We start from the raw sequence: 20,630 nt of genomic DNA, 5'->3' as shown, positions 1-20,630 counted from the left end.
CCGATAATTTGCTGTCCCTGACCCCCGCCTCTTTGTCGCCCTTGCTTCTGCCGGGCGTGTTCGCGACCGTCCGGCCCTGTCTGTTGGTCCTCCCTTCCTTGGGGTGTTCCGGATCGGATTGTTCTGGTGGCGGACCCAGCTTCTTGCCCCGGGTGGCGTCCCTGTTTCCCCTCAGTCGAGTGCTCTTTCTCCCTTCCTTCGTTTCGCAACCTAGGCTGGGGGGGGGCACTGTTCTCCCCTGGGTCGCTCGGTCGGCCCCTTGGCGGCAGGATAGGTCTTTGTTTTTTGTCTTTCAGGGTTCCGGATGAGGTCCTCCGGTGCCATGACATCCCTTGCCCCGATGGCTGTGGGCTGCTGTTTCCCTCACATCTGTGGTGCAGCAAGTTCCTCTGTCCTCCTCGGTGACGGATCGTTCTCCGGGGCGGTGGGCCTCCTCTTTGGTGGCCGTGGCGGATGTCTCATCGTCGGTATTTGTAAGGCTGCGACCTGGTCTTCTTCTTCCACCTTTTCCGGGCTCTGCCGGCTGGCCCTTTGTTCTTCCACTGACCTTCCGTTTGGCGGCTTGGCCCTTCACATGGTTATCCCGCCCTCTGTGTGTATTCTCTCTAAGTCTCTCGTGGGTGCTGTCGTGACGAAAGGAAAAGACTAAATTACTTACCGGTAATGGGATTTTCCTGAGTCCACGACAGCACCCTTTACACCCCTGCCCTTCCTTTGTTTGTTTTTTTTCACGCTTCGGTGTCCTGAGATTTGTCTGTTTTGTTTACTAATTCATTGGCGGTTCCTCTCCCGTTCTCTGCAACCAACTGATGAGGGAGGAGGACCGCCCCTTTTTATCTGTAGGTTTCCTGTCCTGAAGGGGGCGGATCCCTCTCGTGGGTGCTGTCGTGGACTCAGGAAAATCCCATTACTGGTAAGTAATTTAGTCTTTTTTTAACTTGCGGTGCCATCCAAGCAGGGAGCTTGTTGGTTAATACTTGTTCTTCTAATTAGTTCCTTGCTTCGAGCCTTTGATAGGGCCACAAATTATTTAAAGTGAATCTGTCAACAGGTGTTTTTTCTTTCTCATGTGAGAGCAGCATAATGTCTGAAGAGGAATTATGATTCTAACAATGTATCACTTAGATTATTGGGTGCAGCAGTTGTGATACCATCAGTTTTTAGATGTAGCAGAACTCAGAAAGCTAACCCCTTTCAAACCACAAAATCGGACCGTATAGAAAATGTTCTTACAAACAAAAATATATATTACTTGCTAAATGAAGATTATGAATTTGAGAAAAAGCTAAACCTAAATAATTGGGAGAAAGATTTGCACAAGGAATTCCCTATAAGTACATGGAAACAAGCTCTGGAAACAACTTATGCAACTGCAACCTGTGCTTCTCTTCAGGAGACATATTAGAAAGTGTATTCCAGATGGTACTATACCCCTCTAAAGTTGTGCAAGTTTTCTGCTGAAAACTCACCACTATGTTGGAGAGGTTGCGGGAAAAATGGATACTTTATCCACATTTTCTGGGGATGTCCTTTACTTAAACCCTTATGGAAGAAAGTCAGAGACCTCTTAAAGCAATTGACTACAAAAGATATAAATCTTACTCCAGAATTGGTTATTCTTTCCATAGGGTTAGAAGAATATGAGAAAAAGTATAGATACATTGTCTGTCACATTTTCTTAGTTATTAAGAATTTATTAGCAGCCAACTGGAGAGAAGAAAGAATCCCATCTATTTCAGAAGTTACGGACAGGGTTTCAGCTCATAATTTATATGAGTATAATATTGCGTTAAAAGAAAAAAACTATCAAAGATATTAAATAAGATGGTCTCTTTGGTCCCAGAAATACATGCCAAACCTTGTTTTGAATTAGTTCCTTGACATTATCTAAATAATATAAATGTAATATGTTATTTCCGAATGTGTTTATATACTGTGCTAATTGAATATGAGTTTATAATCTTGCTTGACTTTGAAACTTAACAAATTGCCTCAACGTCCTCCCCCTTTATATTCCCTAACTCCTTCCATTCCCACTTCCCCTCCAATACCCCTTCCCATCCACTTTTAGCCTACCCTTTCTTCCCTTCCTCTTCCCTTTCTTTGTTATTTCAACAATATTTTTAAGAATGCATTTTAAATACTTCAATTACCCCCTCCCCTGTTATTGTAAACCCCTTAAAATTTAATAAAGTATACAAACCACAAAATCGGTGTTTCAGCCCCTATGTCATACTGTCCTCAGATTACATTGCAAAAATCTGCTGACAGATTCCATTTAAACCTTCTGTAGCCTGTTAATATTGCCCGTTATAGTAGTACTTACCTTGGTTTACTGTTTGGATTTGCTGCTGCCACTTTGGACTTCTGTGTTTTATTTCCTGACGTCGGCTTGTATCTTGACTACTTGACAGTTTCTTAATTTTGTCCCTGACTTTGATATCTTGGTAAGAATTTCGCTTGACGAAGCTTCTCTCCGCCAGATCGCTCCACCAGCCGTCAGTCACTCTGTGGACATAAGCCTGTCCAAAATGCTACTAAGCATCCAACATCGCACCTATCACACTGCTAGCCCCATATGCAGACAATGAAGAGCTTCGATATGAGTTATACACCTGTATATTTTGGCCAAATTTCAACCAATACTGCAGGTTTCTATTGTTTGAATTCATGCAAACAGGCCTAGTGATCCTGATCTAATACTATAAGCGTGACCAGAAGCCAACACGGTGTACGAGTTTAAATGTCACCCTAAAGAAATCACGTCTGTGCAAAAGTATAAAACTAAACTTTCACACCCTCATAAATTGCAGTATTTGTGTGAGTAGGCATATATCACTATAATGTACCTGTGTGACTTGTCTGGCTACAAGCGTCTGTCTTCTCTGCATCCTGATGAGAAGCTCTTCGTATGTTAACGTAAAGCCCGCTTTACACGCTACAATATATCTTACAATGTGTCGGCGGGGTCACGTCGTAAGTGACGCACATCCGGCATCGTAAGTTATATTGTAGCGTGTGACAGCTGCATGCGATTGCGATTGAACGTTAAAATGTTTATCGCATGCACGTCGTTCAATTGCTAAAAATTGAGCGTGAGGTTGTTCAATGTTCCCGAGGTAGCACACATCGCAGTGTGTGACACCCCGGGAATGATGAACAGATCTTACCTGCGTCCTGCGGCTCCCGCCGGCAATGCGAAAGGAAGGAGGTGGGCGGGATGTTTACGTCCCGCTCATCTCCGCCCCTCCGCTTCTATTGGCCGGCTGCCGCGTGACGTCGATGTGACGCCGAACTTCCCTCCCACTCCAGGAAGTGGACGTTCGCCGCCCACAGCGAGGTCGTATAGAAGGGTAAGTACGTGTGACGGCAAATAATTGTTTGTGCGACACATTCAACAAATTGAACATGCCGCACATACGATGGGGGCGGTTACGATCGCATACGATATCGTATGCTTAATCGTAACGTGTAAAGCAGGCTTTAGTGTATAACTGTAAAAGATGTCAATGATACATCCTAAAGGGAACCTGTAACTAGATTTTTTCCTTATGACCTGCGTCCACCACCAGTGAGCTCTTATATACAGCATTCTAGAATGCTGTATATCAGCTCAGGCCACTCTGTGTAGCATAAAAAACACTTTTATAATACTCCCCTAGGGGGCGGTCCGGTTCCATGGGTATCATTGCCCTTGTTCTGGTGCCTCCTCTCTGCGGTGATCTCCGTACTTTTTTTGAGGTCCATGCGCATGACGTGTCCTACATCATCCACACTAGCCGGCATTGCGATTCTGCGCAGGCGCACTGTGATCTGTCCTGTTCAAGGCAGATCGAAGTTTTGTAGTGCACATGCGCGGGCGGAATTTAACCTTTTTGTCCCACCTGACCATTATAGTACTTTGATCAGGGCAGATCAAAGAGCGCCAGCGCAGGACTGCGATGCCAGCCTGAGCTGGATAGAAGAAGGACAGAGATTGCAGCAGAGAGGAGGCGCCGGAGTGGAGTGCAGAGACACCCTTCAGACCGGTCGGCCCCTAGGTATATTATCAATGTATTTTTTATGTTCTACACAGTGGTGACAAGTTCCCTTTAATACAAAAATATAGGTGTTTGCTATGAAGAGGGCAATGCGGTATATAAGACCTCATAGGAGAGCATGGAAGATCTGATTGTATGCAGTGAGGTTGATGGTTACATGAATGTTGTGTCCCGTAGTAATACTTGTTATATAAGCTCCACTATATTAATGCTGCCTCTTTCACTGCGTATCTTCTGTTTTCATCATTATCATGTTATACAGGTACACTTGGGTAACTGGCAAAGAACCGCTCACATATTATGACATGAACCTGTCTGCACAGGACCACCAGACATTTTTTACTTGTGACACAGACTCTTTACGGCCGTCTGATGCTGGTAGGTATTTCATTTCTGTGAAAAGGAAATGTGTGTGTGTAATACATGTATTATAATATATAAGTGAAATAATGACGATAATACCTAAGCAAAATAAGAGTTGAATGTTAATATAAAGCAGAGCAGAAAGCAACTATAAGACTAGGCCGACATGGCAACTTTGGCCGCGACAGCCATCATATGACCAAAGTTTGTTTGATGCCGCCGATATATAGCAACGCTATACAGGTGAATAATGTCATGTAAGCATCCAAACTGCTGAAACAGAACCAGCACTAGAGGAGAGTATAAATGTTTTTATTTTATCTGGGTCAAAAACTCTAATTGAGAATGGGTTGTCTGAGTAGTAGTCAACCCCATTAGTACAATCTGGGATCATGTTGCACAGGAAAGATAACTACTTTAGAGAAATGTGTATACAAAGCTATGGAAACAGACTACTATCAATCTTATAGTATAATGTTTCCCTGAAAATAAGACTCTATCTTCTATTATTATTTTTTGCTCCGAAAAATGCGCTGGGGCTTATTTTTGGGGTAGGGCTTATTCTCGGGGAGACACGGTTGGAGGTAACTTTTCTCTCCTAAAAAGGTAGACCCTTCCCAGGAGACTCATATTTACCAGACACCATCTGCGTTACTCCCAGGTCCGCCTGCGATCTTTGGCGGGTGCTCCCAGCAGGTATGCTGCACGCAGTCCTCCCCTGCTTCTGGCCGACACACATACATCAGATCACACACACACACACATCAGATCGCACACACACGTACTCACCAAATCCGTCGATATGGATTGCTTCTGGCCGGCAGGGTAACCTGGGAAACACTGCAGTGGAGCGCGAGGACCTGCGGTGGAACGCATCGATGTCTTCCACCGCTGAACTTCCATGGGTTCTACCGCAGGTTCTTGCGCTCCACTGCACTGCCTCCTAAGTTCCCCTGCCGGCGGGAAGCAATCCGTATCGCCTGATGTGGTGTGTGTGTGATCTGATGTGCGTGGCTGTGTATTCCACAGCAGGTCCTTGATGCGTTCTACTGCAGGTCCTCACGTTAGACACCTGGTGAGTATGATTGTGGGATCTTTTGTCTTTAGGTGGTGTCTGTTGTCTATAATAAACTGTCCTGCAGTATTCTTTAACTTTTTTAGCTGCATGAACACTTCATTATTGAACTGTGACTAGGGCTTATTTCTGGGGTTGGGCTTATATTTAAGTCATACTCCGAAAAGGCTGAAAATTTCAGCTAGGGCTTATTATTAGGGCAGGGCTTATTTTCAGGGAAACACAATTAAAATACCAATTTTGTAGTAAGTCTTAGGCTAAGTTCACACTTCCGTTGTTTTCAATCCGTCAGGTCCGTCAGCAACGGATCAGTTGTTTTTTAGATGTCAACTGATGCAACTGATGTGTTTTTCACAGGATTCCTTTCACAGGAATCCTGTGAAAAAAACGGATCAGTTGCGTCCGTTACATCCGCTGTGCGTCCGTTTTTTGACAGATCAGTCATGATCCGTTTGTGTTTGGGACAGCCCAGTGGGCGTGCCAAACATGCTGGGCATGCTCAGTAGAGCATGACGGAATCCAGCTCTGAATTCTGTCGTAAGACGGATTACGACGGAATCCAGCACCATAGACATACATTGCAAGTGTGACGGATGGCGACGGATTCCTGCGTGGTGCGTTGTTTTCGACGGCCCGAAAAACGTTACATTCTGCGTTGCTCCCCGCCCGGCGGTCAGTCAAAAAATGACAGACCGCGACGCAGCGGACGCAACGCAGGGTCATCAGTCGCAATCCGCCACTAATGCAAGTCTATGGGACACAACGGAATCCGCTAAACAGATTCCGTTGTTTTCCATAGCGGCGGATTTCGACTGATACATTTTAGCGGAAATGTGAACTTAGCCTTACATGCACTACTTCCTGGGGAAAAAAAAAGCATGCAAACTATTTCTCCTCCAGAAGGAAGAAAACTTTCCCCAGAGAGACACCTGTAAATGGCTATCCTGCAAGTTACTGTTTGGCCTATTAGAGAGCCTGGTTCTATTTATGGAGATCTATCTGGTATAGAAAATACTCTATAACTGTACTGTGTGCACAATGTTTTTTTAAACTTTTTTTTTTTTTTTTTTACATCTAAGAGTTTATTTTTTTTTATTACTTTTTAGCTATTGTGTGAGACTGAGAATTGAAATCATATACGTATTTCCTCCTATACTAATATCCAGTCTTAGATTCATACCATTCCTATTAATTTGAAGCTTTGCTCTCCAGAGACTACATGGAAATACATGATAGGCATTTCATTGTTACGTGTATATCCGTGAGAGAATGTCATGTCTGTGGCTCTCACTAATTAATTCCTTTTATTTGCATAATAAATCACTGAGAACATTAATCCTTTTACCTGGGCATTGTTAAATCAGAAGCTCGTGTGAATTAATTTGTCTTATCCAGGAAACGTTCGTTTCAGCTAGTGGGCGACTGTCAGAGTTGCACCGAAAGACTATATTGTGTCCCATGTGAAGCCAAGACTAATATTTTGTCTTTCGCAGGAAAACTCAAACATTTTCCACACAATCTTTAATTACACAGTAACCAGAAAAAAAAAAAAGTTTTACAAGAAATATGGAATTGGAGGAATGAGGATTTCTATAAATGCTCATCTGTGCAGGGTGGGTCGTCATAAAGGGAAATCTGTCAGAATATTAATAGGACCCGTACCCGACATTTGTGCAAGCATCACTGTACTTTGGTACACTCGGTGCTCAGCCCACTGCAAGCCGCGTGCAATGGTTGATCGGCTCGCTCTGGGGGTAACAAGAGTGTTATCGGATGTAGTCTGGAGCAACCCTGATCACAATCATACAAGCAGTTTTTACCTTTCGTCAAACTTTTTTGTTTTTTCTGATCTGGCCACCTTTATGTTAAATAGAGGTATTCCTACAAAGCTGCATGAACGGATTACCAGCCAGTATCTATATACTGTGTGTCCATATATAAAGTGATACTGATTGTATGAAGTGTGAGGAAAATGGACGAGAGTCCAAATTTTCAAGAGAAAAGTAGTAAGGGAGAACAGAGAAAGGTAGATTAGCAGAGTGGTACGGATGCTGAAAACTGTGAACACTGGAAATTCATCCTATTGTCTGCGGTAGTGCATTCCAGAGAACTGGTGCAGCGCAAGATAAGTCTTGGATATGGGCGTGAGAGATTCGGTTTACAGAGGATGTTGCTCTTCTATCATTAGTGGAAGGGAGAGCTCAATTAGGCTATGTGCGCACAGTGCATTTTTCGCGGCGTTTTTGGGCTCAAAACTGCATGACTTTGCTTCCCCAGCAAAGTCTATGACTTTTCATTTTTGCTGTCCGCACACAACTTTTTTTTTTTTTCAGCTGCGTTTTTGAGCTTAAAAAAATAAAAAATTTACATGTCAACTCTTTCCTGCGTTTTTCTGTGTTTCCCCCACATGCAATGCATTGGAAAAACGCAGAAAAATGGCGTGATCAAAAACGCAGCAAAATGCAGCCAAAAATGCATCAAAACGCGGAAAAAAAGCGTGACTTTTTACCGGTGCATTTTTTGTGCGTTTTTGTGCGTTTTTAGCGGCTAAAAACGCAGCGTCAAGAAAACGCAGCGTGCGCACATAGCCTTAGGGGTACTTTGCACACTACGACATCGCAGGTGCGATGTTGGTGGAGTGAAATCGAAAGTGACGCACATCCGGCGTCGCTGTCGATATCGTAGTGTGTAAATCCTTTTTGATACGATTAACGAGCGCAAAAGCGTCGAAATCGTATGATCGGTGTAGCGTCGGTCATTTCAATAATTTCGGAAGGACCGATGTTACGATGTTGTTCCTCGTTCCTGCGGCAGCACACAACGCTGTGTGTGAAGCCGCAGGAGCGAGGAACATCACCTTACCTGCGTCACGGCTGCAATGAGGAAGGAAGGAGGTGGGCGGGATGTTTACGTCCCGCTCATCTCCGCCCCCCTGCTTCTATTGGCCGCCTGCTGTGTGATGTCTCTGTGACGCTGCACGACCCGCCCCCTTATGAAAGAGACGGTTCGCCGGCCAGAGCGACGTCGCAGGGCAGGTAAGTGCATGTGAAGCTGCCGTAGCGATAATTTTCGCTACGGCAGCTATCACAAGATATCGCAGCTGCGACAGGGGCGGGGACTATCGCTCTCGGCGTTGCAGCAATTGGCTTGCGATGTCGTAGCGTGCAAAGTACCCCTTAGGCCCTGTGCGCAGGGTCTGAAAGATTACCGCAACAGTGGTAAAAAAAACGCGGCAAACCACACCTGAAAACCGTATGCGGTTTGCCACGGTTTTACTGTGGTATTGTTCGCGGTATTGCTGCAGTTTTGCCGCATGCAGGTTGGTACATGTGTTTTAATGCATTCAATGCAATAAAGCACATTGATGAAAAAAAAAAAAAGTAATTTCCTTCTGAGATAGATAGCAGACATATAAATAGATAAATAGACAGACAGAATGATAGATAGAGGGATAGATAGAGTCCCTGTGAGCACACGCTGCATTTCTCCTGAGCGGTAGTGTGTTCACATTACCAGCCGTGGTAAATGCCCTGTGCTTACCACTTTGCAGTCTCGCTGTGAGGCTGCATTCAGCGCTGTGTGTCAGTCGCGGCTGGATGCAAGCATCGCAGGACGTGGATTACGCCGGAGCTGTGTGTTTTGGGGGGGGGGGGGTTAATAAAATGGTGAACCAGGGGCTTTTTGGTTTTATATAAAAAAAAGGATTTTTCGGTGTGTGTTTTTTTTCACTTTACTTACGGGTTGATCATGTCAGCTGTCTCTTAGACGCTGCCATGATCAAGCCTGGACTTAGTGGCGGCGATCCGCCGCCATTAACTCCTTATATTACCCTGATTTGCCACTGCATCACGGCAACAGGAAGAGCTGGGGACACTCCGGTACTGCCGCATAATGGATGCGACAGTCCCAGGGCAGCTGCGGCTGATATTCTCGGCTGCGGGAGGAGGGGGGCATTAACCCTGCCCCTCGCCCTCCCCAGCCTGAGAATACCGGGCCGCCGCTGTGTGCTTACCTCGGCTGGACGGTAAAAATACGGCGGAGCCCACGTGTTTTTTTTTTTCTATATGTCCGTTTGCTTTCTATGTGTATTCTATATGTCGGTGTGTGAGTGCGATGTGTGTGTATTGTATGTCTGTGTCTGTGATGTGTGTGTTTACTCTCTGCTCCGCTTCCTCTTCCTGTCATAATGACATCACTTCCCTGCAAGCCACAGGGAAACCGCGAAATACCGGAGGGAATAACGCAGGAAAACGCAATGAACCGCACATAATTTGCTGCCTGCATTATTCCCTGCGGGATTTCACGATTACATGGCAGTCAATTGAGTGAAATCCCGCAGTGACGTGCGGAAAAGAAGTGACATGCAATTGTTTTTGCTGCGGGAATCCCGCAGCAAAACATGCAGCTGTCAAAATCCGCATAGTGCGCACAGCATTTTTTTTCCCATAGGTTTTTCTGGTGACTCACTGCAGAGATGTTATGAACATAACATGCAGCAAAACCGCAGGAAATCAGCGGCAAATACCGGCAAGTGCGCACAGGGCCTTTAGAGTAGTTTACAGAGATGAGGGAAGAGATTTCGGGTGGTGCTGCACTGTGGAGAGCTTTGTGGATGAGTGTGATAAGTTTATATTGTATTCTATAGCGGATGGACAACCAATGGAATAACTAGCACAGGGTGAAGGTATTGGTGTTGCAGCTGGAAAATCTGTGATCTTGGCTGCCTTATTCATAATATATTGGAGTGGGAAGAGTTTAACGAGAGGGTGACCGAATAGTGATGAGTTGCAGTACTGAAGTCGAGACTCAATCAGAGAAACGTTAGAGTTTTTGCAGTTTTCATGGTAAGATGGGTGGAATCTCCAGATATTTTTGAGGTGCTGGTGACATGAGTGTGTGATCAAAAGATAGTCAAGATAGCGGATGTGTTGCTTGGGATTTATGGTAGTATCACGCAAAAATAGAAATATACGATTTAGGTAGGATAGTGGAGGAGGAACTTGGCTTAATACATAGTATATCGATAAATGACAGATCTATAGAATTTACTACAATGATATGGTCACAAAACCAGACTTACTGCATAGATATAACAGAATCAGACTTACTATCTAGACACGGTAACAGAACCAGACTTCTTACATACATATGATAACAGAACCAGACTTCTTACATACATATGATAACAGAACCAGACTTCTTACATACATATGATTACAGAACCAGACTTCTTACATACATATGATTACAGAACCAGACTTCTTACATACATATGATAACAGAACCAGACTTCTTACATACATATGATAACAGAACCAGACTTCTTACATACATATGATTACAGAACCAGACTTCTTACATACATATGATTACAGAACCAGACTTCTTACATACATATGATAACAGAACCAGACTTCTTACATACATATGATTACAGAACCAGACTTCTTACATACATATGATAAAATGGGGAAAACAGAAGGCGCAATAGGGTCTTACCCGGTATAAAACGTACAAGAAGTAAGGATAGGTACACTCACCTGGTAGGGTTGTGACAGTCACAACTCCTTATTCAGCATGTGAGTGTCCGCGTGGTCCCAGCAGCGGCCCCGTTCAGAAAACAGTGGAGAAAAAGCTCATATAGGAATAAACGGGTTTAATGCCGCACTAAAGGATCACTGGTATCAGTAAGATGAAAATCTCTTTTTTATTTTAGTCAATCCAACGCGTTTCAGAGACAAGGACCGTCTCCTTCTTCAGGGAAAAGAGAAATTATACATGCAGCTTACAGCCTTATCACTTATAGAAGACTCTATACTGCCACGTTAGGAGCTCTGACGTCAAACAACCACATGGTATCAGAGCAGTGACTCATAGACACATGCAATGAGCTGCAAAGATCATGAAAAAAAGAAGGAAGAGAAAAAGGGGAGAGCGATTCTCATTTACATGTACACACAAACAGGTGCACCACAAAAATAAAAATATAAAAATAAATGGAAATGAAAGTAAAAATAAACTAAAAACGTCATTAACCCTTCTACCTCTGATAGCAATAGCAGTTATTCAAAGGAAGTATCTGTATCTTCCAATTCCGAAGAGCGCTTCCCAGAATTAGATTGCAGATAGATAAAATTAGAAAAGAGAGGGCACTTCTCGATCTTAACAGCCCTACCACACAGAATGCTTCACTACAGGATAAGGACTTCATTGATCTTTTGGACTTATCTGTCCATGATGACCCCCTCCCCTCTACCTCAAAAACTGTACCTGAGACCCACACAGGCAGCGACAGAATTGTTATTGATAATACTAATATGGCCTCACCGCTGGTTCCGTTCTTACCACCGGCCAAATCCCAAAAGTCCAACCTCATTACGGATTTTTTAGTCCTAAAATCCTCAACAAAAAAGAGAAAAAATACCGCAGAGGAACAAGAGCAGGTTCCAAGTCAAAGCAAAAAGAGGGCCGCCTGAGGGGCTGCCCTAAAGTGTTAGACATCAATACGGATATTGAACCCCATGCGACCGCTCAAGTTTTTAGTCCTACTAACAATATCTTTAATCTTTTGAGCTACCCACTTAACAATAAAGAAACCAAAGTTTTAAATAAGGGCTTATCTTTCTGCCCGTCTTATAAATCAAAAGACTTTGATATTTTTTTGGATGTCCAGAGCTACGTTAGGAAGCTCACTTTAACGAGGCATTTTTCCCTGAATGGTGATAATACTTCCAGCATTCCTTCTGTAACTGATCCTTTTCTTCACACTGCAGTGAGATCGAGATCTAGATTTTACCCCACCGAAAGCAAGGATCATTTTTTGAAAACTTTTTGTGACCTAGTTTTAGCTGATTTAAAGGGGATTGTTAACCAAAATAGGGTTCTTAAAAACAATTTATCCCGCTCTGAGAGAGAGGCGCTAGAAACCCTTAAAAACAACAGAGATATAGTCATCAGAGCAGCAGATAAGGGTGGAGGGATAGTCATTCAAAATAGAGCTGACTACCTCAAGGAAGCATTTAAAATTCTATCTGATCCTATTCACTATGAGGTAGCGAGAGAATCGGAGTACAACCAGTTGTTGTTGCCTATAGGGTACTCATTCAAAAGGCAGCAGACAGCAATATACTAAATCTTGCAGAAAAGAAATTTTTGCAGATCCAAGTTCCGGCTAGAGCTTTCTTTTATCATTTGCCCAAAATCCACGAAGATTTATCCAACCCCCCTGGTAGACCCATAATTTCGGGTATAAATTCTTTGACGTCCAACCTAGCGAATTATATTGATATACTTCTACAACCATATGTATTGGGTCTCAATAGCCATCTCAGGGATTCTGCCCACCTAATCGAGAAAGTCAGTGACATAAAGTGGAGGAAATCATATAAGTTTGTAACTGTTGATGTGACTTCCTTGTACTCCAATATACAGCACCATCTAGGTCTTTTTTGTCTCTCTTTATATTTAGAGGGTGACAGCAGGTTTCCTCCTACCCAAAAGAATTTCATATTGGATAGCATGAGCTTTATACTCCATAATAATTATTTTGTTTTTTTCTGATGTGCTGTACCATCAACGCCTTGGAACAGCAATGGGGTCCAGGGCTGCATGTTCCTATGCAAACCTGTTCATGGGGGTTTTCAAGAAGGTGCATATAGAAAATAATATGTTCAGAGAGGGAGTTATATTCTACAAAAGATTCATCGACGATCTATTCCTTATCTGGAACAGTAATTTTACTGATGTGAGTGTTCTTTTGGATCATTTGGACAGTAATGAGTGGGGCTTAAAATTCACCTCTACAGTTCATACCGACGAAATACATTTTCTAGATCTGGTAATTTTTCATGAGATGGACAAAATATGCACAAAAACCTTTTTCAAGAAAGTCGATGCAAACGGTTATATACACTATGGGAGTGAGCACTATAACAAATGGTTGCGGAACATCCCACTGAACCAGTACAAAAGGGTTAGGAGAAACTGCACCCGAGACAGTGATTTTAAGAAACAAGTAGAGGTGTTGAGGCAATGTTTCGAAGAGAAGGAATATCCTAAATCCCTCATATAGAGGGCGTACAAGGAGTCCCTCAGTTTGAAACAAAGGGATCTCATTGGACCTGAAAAGGACAGACGTCCTCCCACACAAGGGACCTCTAGGGGACTTGCCAGTGATGGGGACACTACTGCAACGGGTAAGCAGGATTTCAGCCTGAATTTTATTACTACTTATAGCAGTGACAATATAGCCATAAGGAAAGTCTTTTTAAGGCATTGGGGCATACTACAAAGTGACCCTATCCTCACGCCTTTTTTACCCTCTGCTCCAGGGATCATGTTTAGGCGAGCCCCCACCATCAAAAATATTTTAGCCCCCAGCAAACTAAGGTCGAAATCAGTGCCTTTTAGACCTCTGGCTCCAGCAGGGTCTTATAGATGGGGTGCCCAAAAATGCCTGTGTTGCAAAAGTATCCATCATGGCAGGACCACCTTTTGTTCCCCCAGTGGTAATGAGTCTTTTAAAATAAAAGACCATTTAACTTGTCAATCTAGCTTTGTAATATACCTTGTAGATTGCATGTGTGGCAAGCAATATGTGGGCAGAACAAGCCAAGCCCTCCATAATAGGCTCAATTCGCACCGCCACAACATTAGAACAGGCTTTCTTCTACATGGCCTATCAAGACACTGCACAATCCAACATAATAAAAGCACAGATTTTAAAATCACACCTATTGAGCAAATCAACCCTATTGTGCTTAATAGGACTGAGGCTTTGAGCAGGAAGGAAACATTTTGGATCCATAAGCTCAGCACTTTAAAACCCTTTGGCCTCAATGAAGTGTCTGATCTGTTTTATTAGCTCCCTTATTACTGGTTTTATTCATTGTATTTATTTTTGTTGTATTTTTTAACCCCTCATCACTAGGTGATATGGCATTTTTACTAAATTATAAGAAAACCTTTACTATAGAGTTATATATATATATTCATATATATATGTACAGTTAGGTCCAGAAATATTTGGACAGTGACACAAGTTTTGTTATTTTAGCTGTTTACAAAAACGTGTTCAAAAATACAATTATATATATAATATGGGCTGAAAGTGCACACTCCGAGTTGCAATATGAGAGTTTTCACATCCAAATCGGAGAAAGGGTTTAGGAATCATAGCTCTGTAATGCATAGCCTCCTCTTTTTCAAGGGACCAAAAGTAATTGGACAAGGGACTCTAAGGGCTGCAATTAACTCTGAAGGCGTCTCCCTCATTAACCTGTAATCAATGAAGTAGTTAAAAGGTCTGGGGTTGATTACAGGTGTGTGGTTTTTTGCATTTGGAAGCTGTTGCTGTGACCAGACAACATGCGGTCTAAGGAACTCTCAATTGAGGTGAAGCAGAACATCCTGAGGCTGAAAAAAAGAAAAAATCCATCAGAGAGATAGCAGACATGCTTGGAGTAGCAAAATCAACAGTCGGGTACATTCTGAGAAAAAAGGAATTGACTGGTGAGCTTGGGAACTCAAAAAGGCCTGGGCGTCCACGGATGACAACAGTGGTGGATGATCGCCGCATACTTTCTTTGGTGAAGAAGAACCCGTTCACAACATCAACTGAAGTCCAGAACACTCTCAGTGAAGTAGGTGTATCTGTCTCTAAGTCAACTGTAAAGAGAAGACTCCATGAAAGTAAATACAAAGGGTTCACATCTAGATGCAAACCATTCATCAATTCCAAAAATAGACAGGCCAGAGTTAAATTTGCTGAAAAACACCTCATGAAGCCAGCTCAGTTCTGGAAAAGTATTCTATGGACAGATGAGACAAAGATCAACCTGTACCAGAATGATGGGAAGAAAAAAGTTTGGAGAAGAAAGGCAACGGCACATGATCCAAGGCACACCACATCCTCTGTAAAACATGGTGGAGGCAATGTGATGGCATGGGCATGCATGGCTTTCAATGGCACTGGGTCACTTGTGTTTATGGATGACATAACAGCAGACAAGAGTAGCCGGATGAATTCTGAAGTGTACTGGGATATACGTTCAGCCCAGATTCAGCCAAATGCCGCAAAGTTGATCGGACGGTGCTTCATAGTACAGATGGACAATGACCCCAAGCATACAGCCAAAGCTACCCAGGAGTTCATGAGTGCAAAAAAGTGGAACATTCTGCAATGACCAAGTCAATCACCAGATCTTAACCCAATTGAGCATGCATTTCACTTGCTCAAATCCAGACTTAAGACGGAAAGACCCACAAACAAGCAAGACCTGAAGGCTGCGGCTGTAAAGGCCTGGCAAAGCATTAAGAAGGAGGAAACCCAGCGTTTGGTGATGTCCATGGGTTCCAGACTTAAGGCAGTGATTGCCTCCAAAGGATTCGAAACAAAATATTGAAAATAAAAATATTTTGTTTGGGTTTGGTTTATTTGTCCAATTACTTTTGACCTCCTAAAATGTGGAGTGTTTGTAAAGAAATGTGTACAATTCCTACAATTTCTATCAGATATTTTTGTTCAAACCTTCAAATTAAACGTTACAATCTGCACTTGAATTCTGTTGTAGAGGTTTCATTTCAAATCCAATGTGGTGGCATGCAGAGCCCAACTCTCGAAAATTGTGTCACTGTCCAAATATTTCTGGACCTAACTGTATATACATATTTTTGTATATACTTTTTATTGTCTCATTTTTATATTCATTTTCTTTTACTTAATTTTTGTGCCATATTCTAGTTTTGATTGGTTGTCATTTTTAATTATGTCGATATTAATTTTATCTAGAATTTTATGTAATTGAATATTTAGTAAATAACAACCTAAGGTTTTTATTCTTATATATCTATATGTGCATTATGTTTATATTGTCTCTTCATATTCTTTTTTCCAGCGCGTTTTTTGCCTTTTTTTCATTTTAAAAGAAAGAAAATGTTATATGTACCACTTTGAGTGTCATAATGACCAGTGTCATTGTAATGTACCAAATGTGTTTTTTTCTTATCATGACCTTTTCACTTATGTCACTTCCACCTTTACTAGGTTTCTGCTAATAATTTAGATTTTACTCTAAATGCTGTTTTCTTATGCACCAGCTTTCTTGCTGTTATTCACACCCGATTTTGTTTTTTTTCCTTTCCCATGGTCTTGACCTTTGGTCATCTCCGCTGTTTTCACCTGCCTCTGTGCGTGTGCGCAGTACTACATTTTCCCATGGTTTTTAACCCAGTTCACCTCGACTCCCTCTCAAACCCGCTTAGTCTCTTCACATATGCGCCCCTTTTCTTCACTGTCACTGCGATTCTTTCATATATTTACTGCGTTCCAGGAGTCCTTAAACGCACTTCCCCAGCATATCATGTTACTGTTTTACACCTAACGATTATGCTTGGTTCCAACACACATTTTCTTCTGTGTCCTATGTGTCTGCATAAGATCTCGTATTTTATCTAGAATTTCATCTAGAATATGTATTGAATATCCACCAAATACCCATCTAAAGGATTTTTTTATCCTTATATATTTATATGTTATCATGTGCAATGCTTTTTTTCTATACACCAGCTTTCTTGCTATAATCTGCATACGGCTTCTTTTTTTTCCCACGGTCCTGAACTTTGGTTACCTCGGTTGGATTTCACTTGTCTCTGTGCGCATGCGCATGACTATAGTTTCCCACGGTTTGAACTCGGCTCACCCCACTCTCTCTGAAACTTGCTTAGTCTCTTCACGCATGCGCCCTTCATTCTCCACTATCCCTGTGATTCGTTCATACATTCACGGCTTTCCAGGAATCTCTAAACACATTTCCCCAATGTATCATGGTACTATCCTACACCTCACGGTTACACTTAACTATAACACATATTTTTTCCTTTGTGTCCTATGTGTTTGCATATGATCTCGTATGCCTCACCCATCATTTCCATCTAGTCTTCGTTTCATCTTCTTTCCTCACGTTATGCCGTTTTCTCATGAACCCCCCCTCTTTTTCTTACACGCTCTCATGAATATCTTCATCATTCTTTTTTTCTCACCCAATTCTCACCGGCTGATATAGAGTAATGGTTATATATAAACCCCATTATGTTCAGTTCTTTGCCTGCAGGTTCGCATTCGGATCTACACATTTCTCTTTGCACAAAAAATATTTTTCTCTTGCTATCCATAGTAATGACACAAAAAACACTCTCTCTTTTATTTTTATTTTTACTTTCATTTCCATTTATTTTTATTTTTTTATTTTTTTATTTTTGTGGTTAACCTGTTTCTGTGTACATGTAAATGAGAATCGCTCTCCCCTTTTTCTCTTCCTTCTTTTTTTCTTCTTTTTTTCATGATCTTTGCAGCTCATTGCACGTGTCTATGAGTCACCGCTCTGATACCATGTGGTTGTTTGACGTCAGAGCTGCTAACGTGGCAGTATAGAGTCTTCTGTAAGTGATCAGGCTGTAAGCTGCATGTATGATTTCTCTTTTCCCTGAAGAAGGAGACGGTCCTTGTCTCTGAAACGCATTGGATTGACTAAAATAAAAAAGAGATTTTCATCTTACTGATACCAGTGATCCTTTAGCGCGGCATTAAACCCGTTTTTTCCTATATGACCTTTTTCTCTACATACATATGATAACAGAACCAGACTACTTACATACGTATGATAACAGAACCAGACTTCTTAAGGCCCCGTCACACTAAGCAACATCGCTAGCAACATCGCTGCTAACGAACAACTTTTGTGACGTTGCTAGCGATGTTGCTGTGTGTGACATCCAGCAACAACCTGGCCCCTGCTGTGAGGTCGTTGGTTGTTGCTGAATGTCCTGGGCCATTTTTTAGTTGTTGCTGTCCCGCTGTGAAGCACAGATCGCTGTGTGTGACAGCGAGACAGCAACAACTAAATGTGCAGGCAGCAGGGAGCCGGCTTCTGCGGAGGCTGGTAACCAATGTTAACATCGGGTAACCAAGAAGCCCTGTCCTTGGTTACCCGATATTTACCTTTGTTACCAGCCTCCGCCGCTCTCACTGTCAGTGCCGGCTCCTGCTCTGTGCACATGTAGCTGCAAGACACATCGGGTTAATTAACCCGATGTGTGCTGTAACTAGGAGAGCAGGGAGCCAGCGCTCAGTGTGCGCTGCTCCCTGCTCTCTGCACGTGTAGCTACGTGAGCTGGTAACCAAGGTAAATATCGGGTTGGTTACCCGATATTTACCTTAGTTACCAAGCGCAGCATCTTCCACGCGGCGCTGGGGGCTGGTCACTGGTTGCTGGTGAGCTCACCAGCAACTCGTGTAGCCATGCTCCAGCGATCCCTGCCAGGTCAGGTTGCTGGTGGGATCGCTGGAGCGTCGCAGTGTGACATCTCACCAGCAACCTCCTAGCAACTTACCAGCGATCCCTATCGTTGTTGGGATCGCTGGTAAGTGTGACTGGACCTTTACATACATATGATAACAGAACCAGACTTCTTACATACGTATGATAACAGAACCAGACTTCTTATATACATATGATAACAGAACCAGACTTCTTATATACATATGATAACAGAACCAGACTTCTTATATACATATGATAACAGAACTAACGTTACTACATAGATACGGTCATAGAACCAGATGTACTACATAAGCATAGTAACAGAACCAGGCTGATTACATAGATGCAGTCACATACCTAGACTTTATATATATATAATATATGTGAATTTAAAAGAATTGGGATCCAGCAAAAAGATTAAATTTCACCAAAGTTATAAAAATCTTCTTCTTTATTAATCCATTATGTCATACAAAAATTAGAAGGAACTTCACACAAATAATATGCAATCCAGCAAGGGACTTCATGTTTCAGCGCCATGTGCCTTCTTCACGGTCACACTAATACACTAATCAGAGATTTAATATATATATATATATATATATATATATATATATATAATATATATAATATATATATATATATATATATATATATATATATATATATATATATATATATATTATATATATATATATATATATATAGCAGAAAGTGTGTGTCCTGAAAAGGATCTCAAATCTGAGTTTAGAAAACTGCCTCACAGTTGGACTGTTATAGTTGTCCATAGCAACCAATCAGTGCTCAGCTTTCACGTTACCTCAGCAGCTTCCATACTTAAAGCTGCACTTTAGTTGCTATAGGCAACCAAAGCCACCTTACGGTGAGGCAATTTTCATGATTGAAGCCCCAGTTACATCTGCTGTGATTATAGGCAACCAGAATGATCTTACTGTGAGGCAATTTTCAGAAATGAGGCCCAAGTTACTTCTGCACTGACTATAGGCAACCAGAACTATCTTATTGTGAGGCATTTTTTATAAATGAGGCCCCAATTACTTCTGCACTGACTATAGGCACTCAAAGCGATCTTACTGTGAGGACATTTTTATAAATGAGGCCCCAATTACTTCTGCAGTGGCTATAGGCAGCCAGAACTATCTTACTGTGAGGCAATTTTCATAAATGAGGTCCCTGTTACTTCTGCAGTGGTTGTTGACAGTTGTTGATATAACTACAGACTTTAGAGCGATGTATCAGGTTGCCTCACCTTAGCGACTGTAACGTTTTTGTCTCTGGGGTGCAACAATCATCACAGTAGACAGAGACACGTAGTTGACAACTATTGTGTGGAGAGGAGACAAGCCTTCTACAAAGCAGAAGCTTTGCCTATCCTAAGAACATTATGCAGAAGTGTCAGGATCGCTTGTTAGTAGGGACATTAGATGCCACCAGAGCAGCCTCTCATTGGCTGACTATGTTGGGGACGTCTAATGCTATTTTTACTTAGTGGTTTCAGAGACAACGTATTAGTCTGCTGGCCCTGAAATTTTATTGGGGACTATCCCAGGATGGCCCAATGGCCCAGTTGCCTCTAGGTGCAGGAGTCTCTTGTGTAGTAATTGCATGAGACTGAAACATCGGAGATGCCTGTATAGTGACCTTGGTTTTGTCTTGTGCATTTTAATGAATTTTCATCAGAAGTATGTCATTAAGCAGTAATGCATTGTGATTAAAGGGGCTTTCCAAGGTACTGGTGGATTTTGGGAAAAACCCTTTACTATGTAGGACATAAACAAAAAGATATTTTCGTGCATTCTCATAGCTTTTATA

General features: G+C 42.3%; 1 protein-coding gene across 1 annotated transcript in view; it reads left to right on the top strand.

Moving 5' to 3' along the window:
- ST7L (suppression of tumorigenicity 7 like) overlaps positions 1–20,630 on the top strand; it is a 235,095-nt gene that overhangs the window by 72,849 nt on the left and 141,616 nt on the right. Inside the window, exon 5 of the mRNA XM_075333615.1 lies at positions 4,303–4,418. Within this exon, the coding sequence (XP_075189730.1) occupies positions 4,303–4,418 (116 nt within the window). The remainder of the gene's footprint in view (positions 1–4,302; positions 4,419–20,630) is intronic.

This window comes from Anomaloglossus baeobatrachus, chromosome 2 (genome assembly GCF_048569485.1).
Source record: "Anomaloglossus baeobatrachus isolate aAnoBae1 chromosome 2, aAnoBae1.hap1, whole genome shotgun sequence".
Classification (NCBI taxonomy): domain Eukaryota; kingdom Metazoa; phylum Chordata; class Amphibia; order Anura; family Aromobatidae; genus Anomaloglossus; species Anomaloglossus baeobatrachus.
The sequence above is the reverse complement of the archived record's forward strand: the minus strand, read 5'-3'. Positions and strand labels throughout refer to the sequence as shown.